The sequence below is a fragment of the Heteronotia binoei genome, chromosome 1 (assembly GCF_032191835.1).
Source record: "Heteronotia binoei isolate CCM8104 ecotype False Entrance Well chromosome 1, APGP_CSIRO_Hbin_v1, whole genome shotgun sequence".
In the NCBI taxonomy this organism is placed as follows: Eukaryota; Metazoa; Chordata; class Lepidosauria; order Squamata; family Gekkonidae; genus Heteronotia; species Heteronotia binoei.
The window spans coordinates 159,990,719-160,006,378 of record NC_083223.1 but is presented as its reverse complement, the minus strand read 5'-3'; the positions used below and the strand labels follow the sequence as shown (position 1 = coordinate 160,006,378).

General features: G+C 46.9%; 1 protein-coding gene across 4 annotated transcripts in view; it reads right to left on the bottom strand.

Moving 5' to 3' along the window:
* The window catches only part of RYR2 (ryanodine receptor 2), a 757,628-nt gene that overhangs the window by 134,017 nt on the left and 607,951 nt on the right, over positions 1 to 15,660 (bottom strand). For all 4 annotated transcript variants that reach the window (XM_060243352.1, XM_060243324.1, XM_060243334.1 and 1 more), the window contains one exon: positions 3,551 to 3,685. In XM_060243352.1, the coding sequence (XP_060099335.1) occupies positions 3,551 to 3,685 (135 nt within the window). The remainder of the gene's footprint in view (positions 1 to 3,550; positions 3,686 to 15,660) is intronic.

The following is a 15,660-nucleotide window of genomic DNA, read 5'->3' as shown; positions in this document are numbered from 1 at the left end:
TAGCAGTTGTAGACACCATCGTCATCATCTAGATCTACTGCGGCTCTTTGAAGCATCATGCTAAAGAAGATCGTAAAGAGAGTTGGCGCGAGAACACAGCCTTGCTTTACACCTGTGCCTATTGGGAAGGGCTCCGAGAGGTCGTTGCAGTGTCTGACTTGGCCTCGCTGGTCTTCATGTAGCTGGATGATCATGCTGAGGAACCTTGGGGGACATCCTAAACGTTCCAAGATTTGCCACAGGCCTTTCCTGCTAATGGTATCGAAAGCTTTGGTAAGGTCGACAAAAGTCACATATAGACCCTTGTTCTGTTCCCTGCATTTCTCTTGGAGCTGCCTGAGAACAAATACCATGTCGGTGGTGCTCCTGTTAGCTCTGAAGCCGCACTGGCTCTTTGGGAGGAGTTCTTCCGCAATGGTGGGCACCAGTCTGTTCAGGAGTATTCTAGCAAGGATTTTGCCTGCGATGGAGAGCAGGGTTATCCCCCGGTAGTTGGAGCAGTCTGACTTTTCTCCTTTGTTCTTGTGTAGAGTAATGATGATTGCATCGCGAAAGTCCTGTGGTAGTTTGCCTTGTTCCCAGCAGGTGACAAGTACTTTGTGAAGTGTGCTATGTAGTACTGTGCCCCCATGCTTCCAGATCTCTGGTGGGATTCCATCAACTCCCACTGCCTTGCCACTTTTCAGTTGCTTGATGGCTTTAACAGTCTATTCTAGGGTGGGGATCTCACCCAACTGTTTTCACTGGTTGAAGTGGGGTGAGGTGGATTGCTGAATCTTGAACTACACGGTTGGCACTGAAGAGAGCCTGAAAATACTCCGACCACCGGTTCAGTATGGATGCCTTGTCTGTGAGGAGCACTTGGCCATCTGCACTACGCAAGGGACTCTGAGCCTGATATGATGGGCCATATACTGCCTTCAGGGCTTCGTAGAACCCTCTTAAATCACCAGTGTCTGCACACAGCTGGGTTCTCTCTGCAAGCTTGGTCCACCACTCGTTCTGAATGACTCGAAGCTTGCGCTGGAGGTTGCTACACGCAGCGTGAAAGATTGCTTTTTTCCCGGGACAGGAGGGCTGAGCAAGATGTGCTTGGTAGGCAGATCTCTTTTTCGCTAGTAATTCTTGGATCTCTTGATTGTTCTCGTCAAACCAGTCCTTGTTTTTCCTTGTGGAGAACCCAAGGACTTCTTCAGAGATCAACAGGATGGTCGTTTTTAGGTGTTCCCAGAGTGCTTCTGGAGAAGGGTTTGCGGGGCAATTGGGGTCCTCAATTCTTGACTGGAGTTTTGCCTGGAAGGCAGCTTTAACTTCGGCTGACTGAAGGCTGCCAACCTGAAGCTTCCTCCGAGGGATACCTCCTCTCCTGGGTGTGGGTTTAAAGTGAAGACAGAGATTGTGGCGTACAAGACGATGATCCGTATGACATTCTGCACTGGGCATTACTCGGGTGTGTAAGACATCTCGAAGGTCTCTCTGGCGCACCAGAATGTAGTCGATAAGGTGCCAGTGCTTGGACCTTGGGTGCATCCAGGTTGTCTTCAGACTGTTCTTCTGCTGAAAGATAGTGTTGGTGATGGTGAGCTGGTGCTCCGTGCAGAATTTTAGCAGGAGGCGCCCGTTATCATTGCAGTTGCCAATGCCGTGTTTGCCAAGTACTCCATTCCAGGCTTCCAAGTCTTTACCTACTCTGGCATTGAAGTCGCCAAGGATGATCACCTTGTCCTCTGTAGGGGTCTTCCATATGAGGTTGCATAGATCAGCATAGAACTTGTTCTTTTCTGCAGGATCTGCTTGAAGGGTTGGGGCATACACACTGAAGAGTGTTGCATGCTGCTTGTTTTGAAGTGGGAGGCGCATGGACATGATGCGATCTGAGTGACCTGTTGGCAGGTTTTCGAGTTTGGAGGCAATGGAGTTCCTGACCATGAAGCCAACGCCAGAAAGGCAGCTCTCAGCTTTTGACTTACCCGACCAGTAGAGGGTATAGCCAGCACCGTGTTCTTGAAGACCTCAGTGAGGTCCGTTTCCTCAGGGAAACGGACCTCACTGAGAGCTGCTATGTCGATATTCAACCTGAGAAGTTCGTGGGCAACTAGAGCAGAGCGTCGTTCAGGGCGACCACTGTCTACTGTGTCAAGCATGGTTCTGATGTTCCAACATGCAAGCTTAAGTCTTTGCACACTTTGTGAGGCAGGTGCATGCCTTTTCTTTGTTGTTATTTTTTGACCGCAAGTAAGGATGCCCGTTGACCGCGGCTAGCCAACTGGGGTGGGGGAGACGAGCTTTGTTTAGGCCACCTTTTCTAGGCCCCTCTCCATGTGGAGCAAGCAGTGCTGTCCCTAGATAAGGCTGCTTGGTCGTTCAGGGTGCTGCCGAAAGATGCTTTTGTCTCCGGGTCAGCATCAGGCGACCAATACCCTGAACCGCCTACATGCAGGATCGGGACTGCGGCTTCCAGTGGCATCTTCCACCTGCCATTTCGCCCCTTGCCCATCGCTGCAGGACTTGGTGTGTTGTGGGTTGTGGATGTGGATATGCCCTTCAGGCCTGCGCAGAGGTATTTTTAGGTGAAGCACAGTGTGCGCGGTACTGGCTCCACCCTTTCACCTTGGGGTCATCTGCCATGGCCCAGTAAGCCGGGACGCCGGCAGCGAGTCCTCCAGGTGGTAGGTGTTACATTAACGAGCTCTATCTGCCCGGGTTTGATGTTAGAGTTTTCCTTCTCTTGGCTGGCAAGGTTGGTGAGCCCAGCCTGCCCATCCGGTTATACCGCCGGACATTCGGTCGCACCATGACGTGGCAAACTCTGTGAGAAATGGGGGGGACCAGCGGGAAGGTGTTGCCACGGATGCAGTAATGCAGGAGAGGCCATTGCAGTGACCATCTGCCAGGCATAGCCGGACAGTGACCACGCGGCGTTCACTACACCGGGAAGGAGAGGCTATGTATTGTGCATACACTTTCCCTGGGGGGGGCAGGATACCCAAGAGGGGAGCCCACCCCTCCCCTCCCCAGAATTATATGTTCTACATATAATTGCTTTGGTTTTTACATTGATCAACTGAATATGTTCGGTGATGATTTTTTAACGATAGATGCTATAGAAAGATTGTCCTGTAGTTTGTAATCAGAATCTGGACCTTCAAAGTTTCTACAATTTCTACAAAAAGCAGTCTCATGATACAATGATATGATATTTAATTGCTTCAGTAGCTCTCTTTGTAGGTATATGCCCAGACATTTTCACTTTCTTCCCACTGAATGGTCAGTCCTACTATGTGATTGCTCACTTGGTATAACGTTAACAATCTAAATGTTCCCTAATACATTATTTTGTTAAGAGAGGAAAAGAGAAAATTGACTATAAGGAGGAAGAGGGAATTTTCAATTTTCCAGATCTTCTGTAAAATAATAGAAAATAATTTTTTTAGTAATCTTAGAACTGTATTTTAAAACTTCTTTTACAATTAAAATATTAATTCTTTAGGTGAGTAGGTGAATGTGATAATACATTAAAAATTTTTAAAATATTGAAACTATACCTCACCTGCTCCAGATGAAAAAGTACATTGGCTATATCCAGAACCCTTTCCACTGTTTTCTCTGGATCTGAAGTAACATCAGTCCTGTTCGGTAAATCTTTGTAAAGAGCCATCTGCCACCTAATGGCGGGATCTTCCAGCTGCAGGTACAATAGATATTACAAAAAATATGTGAAGCATTAGAATTTAAGAATCAAACTGCTAGAAGCTTTGTCAACCATACAGCAACACAAAACTAGGCAATGATCAGTATCGCCCACCCAGGCTCTAGCCCATAAAACTCTGACTCCATCTTTCTCACCAGGCTAACTAGCCTATGAATGAGACATGACACAGCAAGATTTAGCCCACAGAAATTTCACTGCCTACTCATTCTACAACAATACATCTGATTCCCTTTCCATTTTTTTTTATCATGGAACACACATATCTGCTATTAGCACAATTCATTTAAAAGCAACAGTATGAGGAAATAGCTACATCAAAGTCTGAGCTTGTAACTTGCTGTTTATTTGCTGTAGTCTTAAATGCACTTAAATTCAAACTGATCAGAAGCAAACCAGCATCCACTAAAAACACAGAGTTAAACCCAAAGTTGTGTTCTATTGGCATAAGTGCTCTTCCCATAGTAGAAATGTGTATAAATAAATAATTTCAGGGGTGGATGAGAATTACTCTAAGGAAACTACTCTATACAATGATTTTTAGAATTTTATATTAATTTTACCTTCATTTATTTATATTCGTCTTAAATTATGTTAGTTGTTATATGGTATTTAACATTTAAATCTTGTTATGCTATGTTGTTGTTAGCTGTCTCAAGACACATTTACTGTGGGAGAGACAGGATATAATTTTCAAAAATAAATAATTTTCTTCTGTTAGTGCAAGGCATGGCAAAATACAAAAACAACTGGTTTTAGCTCCTGCACCAGGAGGAAACAAATATATCAGTAGCTGCCCCAAGCCCACTAGGGACAACTGAGCCAGCCTCCACTAGGGTTGTCAATCTCCAGGTGGGGCCTGGAGATCTCCCACAATTACAATTGATCTGCAAACTATAGAGATAAGTTTCCCTGAAGAAAACTGCAGCTTTGAAGGGTGGACTCTATGGCATTATATCCCTCCTGAGCTTCCTACCCAAATACCACCCTCCTGGGCTCTGCCATCAAATCGCCAGGATTTTCACTTCCCACAGTTGGCAATCCTGACCCAAGGTGCACTGCACACCACCTCCCATGCAGGCCTTGCCTGGTTGATTAGTTGGCCTTACAAGGCTAAGCTGCCCCTAGTTAAAAGTCTCAGCAAACCTAAGGAGAGAATTGACTTATAATGGGAGAATACCCACACAGCAGGTATAAGCAGGATTAAAGCTAGTGTCTCTCTTGGGTCTAGGGCAGCTGACCAAGGCCCTTGAGTCTGGCCAGTAAATCTAAAGATGCCCAGTCAAGGAGGCAAGGGATCATAAGTGATACTTACTAGCATAAACTGGTGGCTTCCTCACAACCCCACCCATCATACCAGTTGCAACAGAGCACCCAGCTAAGGGTGGTATCCAGTACAAAATTTCTGCTTCAGCTAGAGCTCTTAAAAAGAAACTTAAGAAAAAGAAAGTAGAGATTTGCACTAAGTACAACTAACAATATTCCAACTCACATTACTCCTTTTGCAAGACCTTGAGCAACCAATATCTAGGCTCTATGATATATAGGGAGGAAAGTGCTAGATTGTGGACAACTGGAAAAGTTCACATGTTTTCACTCATGGATTCAAGCATCCTGTATCCAAATCAGTGAGCCTAGCTTCAATTTATAATCTTTAGCTGAATGTCAGCTAACTGTTCTTTCACTTCTGCTAATGGAGAGAGGGAAGGAAGACAAATAGATGGGGGAGGGAGAGGTGGAAAGAAAGGCTTGGAAAGGTGATTTAAAGAGAGAAATGCCTTCTCCAAGCTGGCCAATAGGGCAATATGTATGAAAGAGTCACAAATGGCTCCCAAGTCATATGAAAGCGCCACAAATGGCTCCCAAGTCGCAAATGGCTCCCTGTCTTTATCCTGATTTCTCGTTTCTCTCCTTTTACCAAGGACTCCCAGGACTGCTTCATCACATCAGGACAGACTTATATTGTTTCCTTCCCTCACCATTGTATGCGTTTATTGCTTAAGTGTTAGGTTATTTAGGGCTAGGTTTTTTCTCTCTGTGCGTGTGAGAGAGTGAGAGCCTGCAGCTCTCCAAGTACCTCCTGCTTTCCTTGACCTATATATTTTTTAAAAAATTAGACTCTGATTCTACTTTCAACCTGATTCTATTTTCATTTCTGGAGATCTCCCCATTCCCATAGTGAAGTGCTACTACCAAATTCTGGTCCCTGGTATAGGTGAGCTTATTAAATGCTGCACCTAAAAAGTACAATCCTAGGTTTATATATCACATGAATGGACATGCATACACACAACCCCCATTTATCAAGTGAACTCATACATACATGAGCCATACTCCGCATGCATATATGTGCACCTCCCATAAACATGTATATATATTCAGGTATAACCAGTGTCCACATGCAACACAGAAAATGGGGAGCCATATAGGGTTGCCTATCCCCAGTGGGGGCAGGGGATCCCCTAGTTTGGAGGCCCTCCCCCCTGATTCACAATTATCAGAAGGTGGGGTTGAATGTCCGCTGGGCACTCAGCTATACCCTATGGAGACTGGTCCCCATAGTGTATACGTATCAATCTGTGGGGCTCTGGGGAGGCTGTTTTTTGAGGAAGAGTTACCATATTTTCAGCATCACATCTGGTGTCTCTCCTCAAAAAAACATCTCTAGTTTCAAAAAGATTAGATCAGGGGGTCCAATTCTATGAGACCCAAAAAAGGTGCCCCCATCCTCCATTATTTCCAATAGAGGGAAGGCATTTCAAAAGAGCACGGTCCACCCCTAAAGTCTCCTGGCTCCACTCCCAAAGTCCCCAGGTATTTCCTGAGTTGGACCTGGCAACCTTAGAGCCAAATAGGGGCCTGCATTTTTTTTAAAAAAAAGATGGTAAAACTTGGATGTGGAATTTGGTGAGGTATCCTTATGATGGTTTGAGTTTATTTTCATGGGTTTCATTCAGATATGCTGATTTATGTGTCCACTGTTTCCTATGGGGAACAGGGAATATTTCCAGGGTGTTAGAGAAAAAGCAATCAATTTGTAGGAAACCAAGGCAGGGTCACAGTTGACCATGAATCTTCCATGGCAGGGTGGATCCAAACATGTCTCCAGGTTCTAGCTCTCTAACACCACTTGGACTAACTTTTCCTTCTCTTTCCTCTCTCTTACCCATTTTGGCTGATTCCGCACTCACCTTGCTCTGGGGCAGGCTTCCATTTCTTTGTGGAGCAAGCTGGCGATTTTGCACCAGTTGCTCCATGACGCCATTTTGCATGGGGCAAACCTACAATTTGCTGCACTGCAGTGTAAACCTAAAAAAACAGGTTTACACTGTGGCATGGCAAATTGTGGGTTTGCCCCACACAAAATGGCGGCGTGAAGCAACTGGTGCAAAATCACCAGCTTGCTCCGCACAGAAACAGAAGCCTGCCCCAGAGCAAGGTGAGTGCGGAATCAGCTTTTGTCTTTCCTCTGTATTCTCTTCTGTATGCTCTTATCTCAACCTCATCCCATCAAACAAACCCTGAAGGCTAAGATCTCACAATGGCAGCCTTTCAATAGGATCATTTTAATCCCATACCAAGTACCCCAGTGAAAGCCCACAAAAATCAGTGGGTTTAGACTGCAGTGGCTGGCATAGGCTTGCACAATAAATATTCCCAGTTTCTATTATTAGTCACTATAAATCCCCTTTCCCTGGTTGGCTAGTCATCAGCTTCCCTAATGTTCTTTGGCCCTCTCCCTTATTTCTGTCCTCTCTCTAACAGAATTTATTCCACCTCTCCAAATGCTAATGTGATATAACAGTGCTGGTTAATCAAGTTGTCCGAATTTTCCCATCATTGATTGGGCATTTTCTGTACCCCACATTTTTTCCCCCTTGGCAAGCCTTTGGGAATGGAGTTCTTTCCTCCCCTCCCCCTTTGCCCTTTGAACATATGAAGCTGCCTTATACTGAACCAGACCCTTGGTCCATCAAAGTCAGTATTGCCTTCTCAGACTGGCAGCAGCTCTCCAGGTTCTCAAGCGGAGGTTTTTCACAACATTTTGCCTGGACCCTTTTTTGGAGATGCTGGGGATTGAACCTGGGACCTTCTGCTTACCAAGCAGATGCTCTACCACTGAGCCACCGTCCCTCCCCTTTATATTAAACCCTGAACCAACTGCTTTCAACCCAAAGAAATTTCTCATTCAACTATCCTACATTTACTAATAGGGGGCAAATATGCACACACAGACACATACACACATACAATTCTAGTTGTGGATAAGTCATTCCAACTGTCTAGGCCAATGTAGGGATAAATGTTAATTCACTCCACTTTGAAATCAAAGGCAATTTTACACTAAAATGTAACAGCCTTACTTAATCTGATATAGACAAGGTAATTAGCACTATGAAGCTACTTACATATAATTCAGCTCCTTCACAGTGATAACTTTCATGCATTTTGCCTACCAGATATGCCTGCTAACTACCCTATATATGCCAATCAGCAGGAAAACAATTTCATTCTCAAGAGCTACACTGAGTTTCACTGTAAGGATAAAGGAAGTGTTGCAGCATTTTAAAAGCTTTTGAGTTGGAACAGCTTTATCATTTATTTAGTTCTTTAACCTACAAAGCCTCTGATTTCCCAATTCCTTGACTTCTTAACTGTAAAGGACCAAAATTGATTCATTAGAGGCTTAGCAAAATTGAATCCTGACTTTCATATTCAAACACGTGTGCATGGAAATGATTGCTAAATTTAATATATTCTAGGGATGTTGCCTGTACTATCCTTGGCCACTCTCAAGGCTCCATTGTTACTCCCTAGCACATTAGTCTGCTGACTAAAATGCTACTAGATAACATCTACTTATGTCTGATGTGAGGCAGACAAGAATTTGTAGTTTTCAGTGAAATTAGTGGATTGGCAGTTTGAAGGAAGTCAGTATAAATAGATCCTTAGGTCCTATTCCACTTAGTTCAACTTGGATTATTCTGAATTTACCCAATGGATTCTTATGAGGGAAAACAGCTACAAGAGTGAAAGAACAGCACATATGAATATAAAACCCTATTCTTCTAGACAGAGATGCTACAATAATCCAGCAGATTTTATTACTGGTACTATATTTCTTCAGCCATTATCATAACTTCACTACCTGTCTGAATCCATCTGATATATTGTCTGTTGGGAGAAAAATATCTTCAGCTGGGTGGGCAAAGTATTGTGTGAAACAGTGAGAATTCAGGGAATCAGGATGACATATTTGAATACACATTGCACTAAATGAAATGGACAGAGTCTACATATGGGTGTATATGCCAGCGTGTATACTTGCAAGTGCTAAAACCAAGGATATACAAGACACTGTGTGAAGATCTGAAACCACAGAGCATAAAAGCAGAAATAGATGAAAATTCACACTTTCCTACTTCTAGACTTTTCCATGTGGCACAATTAATGAAAACTATATTATGTGTGTGAGCATCCCAGAAAGTCATTATAATCAAGTGGACACCTAGTGATTTTTGAACACAGCCAGAAAGATCAGTTGCACCTGTGTACCTATTATTTTATCTCAAAGATATATCAGAGTTTATATGGACATTAGGTGCTTGACATTTCTAGGACCTGAACTGATATACTTGGAGAAAGTCTTCGGTGACTTGCTCTTCATCAAAAATAAGTTTGTCTGTCCAGCATATTCTCGCAGTAAAATACTTGCTATTGAGAACATGCAAGCTTGTAAAAAACAAAACAGGAAGGGGATAAGACACAGACATGAAATAAACTGCAACATATACACAGTAGATTTAATTAAGATTGAGCCCAGTCAGTATACTCTCAAACTAAAATTCATCTGATAAGTGACTATTTAAGCACTGAATAATTAGAATGAAGAATATTGGGGTGCGGTCACACGTACCATTAAAAGCGGGTGTGTAGCGCTCAAATCTGAACTGCTGAATATTGATTCGATGCAGGGCAGTTCAGGCAAGCATCCAAGAATGCGATTCATTCTGTTGTTGCGCGATCAGACATCCAATACTATCACACTCTTTTCTTGGAGCATGCGTAATTAGATGGTGATTTCTGGGAGGGGGGGTCCATTGAACATGCGCCCAACTGTTTGGAGCTGGGAAATCAAAGGTTGCTTCAGAGGCAGGGGGGAAGGGGGGAAGTTTCCGGAATTAACGTTGCCGATCCAAACCAAGGAACTGCCAGGAATTATTTTCCTAGAAATTGGCAGTGACGATGATACCTTGAAATCCACCACACTGAAAAAAAAAAGATTTTTTTCCTGTTCTGAATAGTGGGATAACGTTCCCCCCCCCCTCCGATCCTGTGTTGATTGGAGAAGCAGAAGCGTCACCTCAGATTCCCGGATGATCTGGCAATGTGCATGTCTGCTGGGGCTTTTTTTTTTTTTTAAAGGTGGGAGGCAGTATTGCGCGTGAGCTGTCCAAACAACAAAAAGCCGATCTTGTGCCGCTGTTTTGAAAAAGGGCTGGACTTTCTGTGCTGTCAAATTAATGCGCCATTCAGGTGTAGCAAGCCTGGATGACCCTGGATGACGCTCGATTGCCAGATGTGGATGTCTGAACAGCCGTCAGCCAGACGGAGCTGTGTCATCACTAATGGTACGTGTGACCGCACCCTTGAAAAGAAAGTGCCACATATGACATAGGAAAGTGAAAATGAACTTGGTAGCACCTCTGCAAAGGATAATGTGCTCCCTATAAGAGAAACAGAATTTGTGTACTTGCTCAGCTGTGTTGCCAAATAGCTTCACATACATACCTGTTTCTAAAACCCTGCCAAATGGCACAGGTAAAAAAGGATAAGTGGAAACTACTACCTAAAACAGAAATTTGTTTTGGGTACACTAGTAACTTGCTGGCACGATGGTTATCTTTCTTTGAATAATTCCTGAAGTACTGGACTATGTGAAGCCACTAAGTCCAGGAGGGTACTGGAGTATATGAAGAGAGACAAAGAAAGTGTCAAAGTAAAGACCGAGTGTCAATTTAGCCCAATGTGAACTGTGTGAAAAGGAAGGGTAAACTGCCCATTACACTATCCTGATAATGTATTGAAAATCCCCAGGGCTCTCAAATGGACAGGTGTGCACTGAAGTCCAGTCTCACAGATCAAGAATCCTGGTATATAACTCTTCTTAAGGTCAAAGGGTTAAGAGCCAGGGACACACACTGGGTGATTCTGCACTACAAGCTTGCCCCTGTGTTGCCATGGTTTTGTTTTCCCCGGCTCTGATTCTTTATTTCTGCACTACAGCCTCCCCCCCCCACCACCACATGTTCATTCGCATTAATTTTTTCCGCATTAACGTTATCCCATAGCATTCCCTGTTGCTCTTCCTCCTACCCACTGTATTTCGTCACTGAAATCTCCATCTCTCTTTTTTTTAAGCGCATGCCTCGTTGCAAGACTACACAACCAACAGAAAGCAACTTTATGGGCAGCATGTTTCTATGTGACTCTTTAAAACCAGCACACTGATTGGTTGCTTGTATTGCCACCAGTGCTTGAAATGCTTTGTTTTCAGTAAGTTTGAAAATCACCATCTTTGTTCCTACTCAGCAGGGGCGTAGACTTCTCAATTTCTCGGGGGGGGGGGGCGGCTCCCCCCCTCAATTTCTCAGGGGGGGGAGACATTTGATCCAGTGACATCATAGAGAAAAGCCAGTGACATCACAGGGAGGGGCCTCCATTATCACTACCTATTAATTTATGGAGAAACTCTCTCCCCATAACTTTATGGAACCCGCCCTCAACAATGCCCATAGACAGGGCCAAACCCAAGAAAATGTGGGAGTTGGCCAGTGGAATAACTCATTGGGTAAGATGTGTAAATCACAGTAAATTGGTATACAGATAATAAAGCAATCAACAAATGTGAGAACTGAGTTGGAGCCCAGTGGCACCTTTAACACCAACAAAATGGTGTCTACAGCCCCTTCTTACCTTTTGATATTTTTTCAGACACTAGCATTTCTGGGGTTACACACACACACACAAACACATATTACTCTGACATGAGGCATGGATTTTTTTTTTTTTTTTGCAAGTGGGTAGGATGGGGTATAAATTGAGATAAGGAGGAAGAAGGAGAAGGAGGAGGAGGATATTATTATTGAATTTATATTTATATACTCTGAATCTCAGAGTGGTCATAATCTCCTTTACCTCCCCCCCCCCCCACAACAGACAACCTGTGAGGTAAGTGGGGCTAAGAGAGCTCTCACAGCAGCTGCCCTTTCAAGGACAACTCCTACGAAAGCAATGACTGACCCAAGGCCATTCCAGCAGCTGCAAGTGGCGGAGTGGGGAATCAAACCCGGTTCTCCCAGATAAGAGTCCGCGCACTTAACTACTGCACCAAACTGGCTGTCACCATCTACCTGTTGGGTTCAGCATATGCTACAGTTTATCAGGGAAGCTGTTGATACATAAATCATTAAGTTTTCACTTATACTCCGAAATCAAACTTTCATTTCATTTCATGTATTCAACACATCCTTTCCTACCCACAAAATGGGCCCAGGATGACTCACATCATAAAACCAACAGCAGCAAAACAATAAATAAGATCAATGATTAATAGCAAAAAAAGGCTCATATTAGATAAAATAAGTGTATGTGTAATCTAAATGAAACAGTGTACATGCACACAAAAGCTGATGCCCAGAATAAAAGTTAAAGATGCCACTGACCTCAAATTTTGTTCTGCTGTTTCAGACCAACATAACTATGCCATCTGAATCCATTAGGAAATTTTTAAAGGCCTCTGATCTTCATGTCCACCCACACTCAATCTCACTTTCTCCCCAAATGTAAATTGGAACCAAGCAAGTATGCTGATGTCACGGCTGGGGCCGGGTCAGGCAAAGTCCAGAGGCAGTCCGAGGTCTGTAGCCAGTAAGCAGGAGGGTCCGAGGCGCCAAATCCGAATCACTGTAGAAGTATCGCAGGTCCGAGGTCCAGAAGCCGAGGTCAGGGAGTCCAGAAGTCCAAAGCCAAAGTCAGGGAGTCAGGAACCAAAGTCAAGCCGGAGTGGATGCTAGAATGTCAGGGAGATGACTAGTTGCTTCCACAAAGCTTCCTCCCAAAGCCCACAGCTATATAGCCCTCTGCTGGCTGTTGCCCGTTTGGGCTAATTGCTGGCTCAGGGAGGCAGCCAGGATCCTGTTACCACTCAAGCATCCTTGCTCTTAGAAGGGCCAGAATCCTCTCAGAACTCAGGGCTCAGGGAGCGTCTTGCTTGTGAGCGTGCCGCCCTCCTCCGATCCCTGAGGTCCTGCCGGAGGCGGTCACGCACACGAGCCACCCGAGAGGGCGAGGCAGGGGGGCTGGGATCTTCTCCAGCAGGAGGCAGGGGCACTGGTGCAGGTGGCAGGGGCACAGTTTCCTCATCAGACTCAACTTCCTCTGAAGGGTCCCCAGCACCCATGACACTATCCCCCCCCCCAGGGCCCCCCTCCGTCGAGGGACCTGGAAGGTCGGGGTGGTCGTTGTGGAACTGGTGCACCAAGTCCGGGGCATGAAGATTGTCCTCGGGCTCCCAAGACCGGTCTTCTGGGCCGTATCCCTCCCAGTCCACCAGGTACTGGAGGCCTCCACGATGGTACCGGGAGTCCAGGATCTGGCGCACCTCATATTCTTCCTCGTCATCCACCAACACTGGTGGTGGCGGCGGTGGGGAAGGAGTCCGAGCTGGGTCAGGGGGTGCAGCCGGAACAAGGAGGGAGCGATGAAACACGGGGTGAATGCGGAGGTGGGGTGGCAACTGGAGCCTGAAGGCGACGGGGTTTATTTGTTCAACGACGGGGTAGGGTCCAATGAACCGTGCATCCAGCTTGTGAGACCGACCAGGCCGGCGCAGGTAGCGAGTTGAGAGCCACACCTGATCCCCCGGCTGCACTGGAGGGCCTTCTTGCCTCTTTCGGTCCGCAGCCCGTTTATATGCCTCCTTGGCTTGCTGTAGCTGCTCTCGGAGCAAGTCTTGGCTGGCACGGAGTTCTTGCAGGTAGGCATCGACGGCGGGGACATTCGTGGGTGGTAGGATCGCTGGGAAGAACCGAGGGTGGTACCCGTAGGTTGCAGCAAACGGGGTCATTTGGGTGGATGAATGGACCGCGTTGTTGTATGCAAACTCCGCTAGGGGCAATAGAGTGGTCCAGTCATCCTGCTGGTAACAGGTGTAACAGCGGAGATATTGCTCTAGCGTGGCATTGGTGCGCTCTGTCTGGCCATCTGTCTGTGGGTGGTAGGCCGAGGACAGGTGCACTCGAGTACCCAGGCTGGAATGGAGGGCTTGCCAGAACCGAGAGGAGAACTGAGGGCCCCGATCGGAGATCAGATGGGCTGGGAGTCCATGCAGACGAAAGATGTGTTGCAGGTAAAGCTGGGCCGTCTCCTGAGCTGTGGGGAGTTTTGGGCACGGAACAAAGTGGGCCATCTTGGTAAATAGGTCGACGACCACCCAGATACAAGTCTGACCCTTGGAGCGTGGAAGTTCCGTGATGAAGTCCATCGAGATGGTATCCCAGGGTCCTGAAGATGTGGGCAAGGGCTGCAGCAACCCTGAGGGTTTGGCTGGGATGTCTTTGGCCCGTCGGCAGACGTCACAGGAGCTGACATAGCGGGCAACATCAGCGCGAACTCGTGGCCACCAGAATTCCCTTGTCAGCAAGTGGGTGGTCTTATGCTGTCCAAAGTGCCCGGCGGGTAACGAGTCATGGGTCAGGCGTAGCACTTCTGCCCGCAAGGGCCCGGGCGGCACATAGAGGCGTTCGCGGTGTAGCAAGAGGCCGCCTCGAGTCGTGAACTCCCCTGTTGGGTCATCTTGGAGAGCCTGGAGGTGTTGCTGGACCCAGGGATCATTGGCCTGGCTAGCCCGAATGTCCTCCACGAGTGCTGGTGAAGTGGAGGTGGCTGCAAATACTGAGGGCGGCAGGATTGGAGCAGCGGGCGCGGTCTCAGTTGAGGCAGGGGCGTATTCCGGTTTCCGGGAGAGCGCGTCTGCTTTCCGGTTCTGGGTATGGGGGATGTAGGAGATCCGGAAGTCGAAGCGAGAGAAGAATAGGGACCACCGGATCTGGCGCTGGTTGAGACGGCGGGTGGTCTGGAGGTGTTCCAAGTTCCGGTGATCGGTGAGCACTTGAACAGGGTGGCGAGCCCCTTCGAGGTAATGTCGCCAAACCTCAAACGCCGCCTTGATCGCGAGCAACTCCCTCTCCCAGATGGTATAGTTCCTCTCTGCAGCAGTGAGCTGCCGCGAGTAATAGGCGCAGGGCTGTAGTGGCTGGGACGGCTCCTCGCGCTGGGACAGCACTGCTCCCAGGGCCACGTTGGAGGCATCAGCTTCCACCGTAAAGGGAAGCTGGGGGTCGGGGTATCTCAGGAGTGGCCCGGTGGCAAAGCGAGTCTTCAGGGTGGAGAAGGCGTTATCGGCCTCTGGGGACCAGTGGAAGGGTTCTTTGGGGCGGAGTAGTTGAGTCAGGGGTGTGGTCAGGGATGCGTAGGCCGGGATGAATTGCCGATAGTAGTTGGCAAAACCGAGGAACCGCTGCAGGTCTTTGCGATTCTGAGGAGCCTGCCAGGTCAGGACCGCTTCTACTTTTTTCGGGTCCATGAGGATCCCCTGCGGTGACACGATGTGCCCAAGGAACTCGACGGAGCGCAGGTCGAAGTCGCACTTCTCCAGCTTGGCGTAGAGACCATGGGCTCGTAGGCGCTGCAGGACCTGGCGGACGTGCTCGGCGTGCTGGGCAGGATTGCGGGAGTAAATTAGGATGTCATCCAGGTATATGATCGCGAAGCGGTCGAGCAGGTCCCGGAATATGTCATTCATGAACCTCTGGAAGACAGCGGGGGCATTGGTCAGTCCGAAGGGCATTACCAGGTGCTCGTACTGCCCGTATCGGGTCCCAAACGCG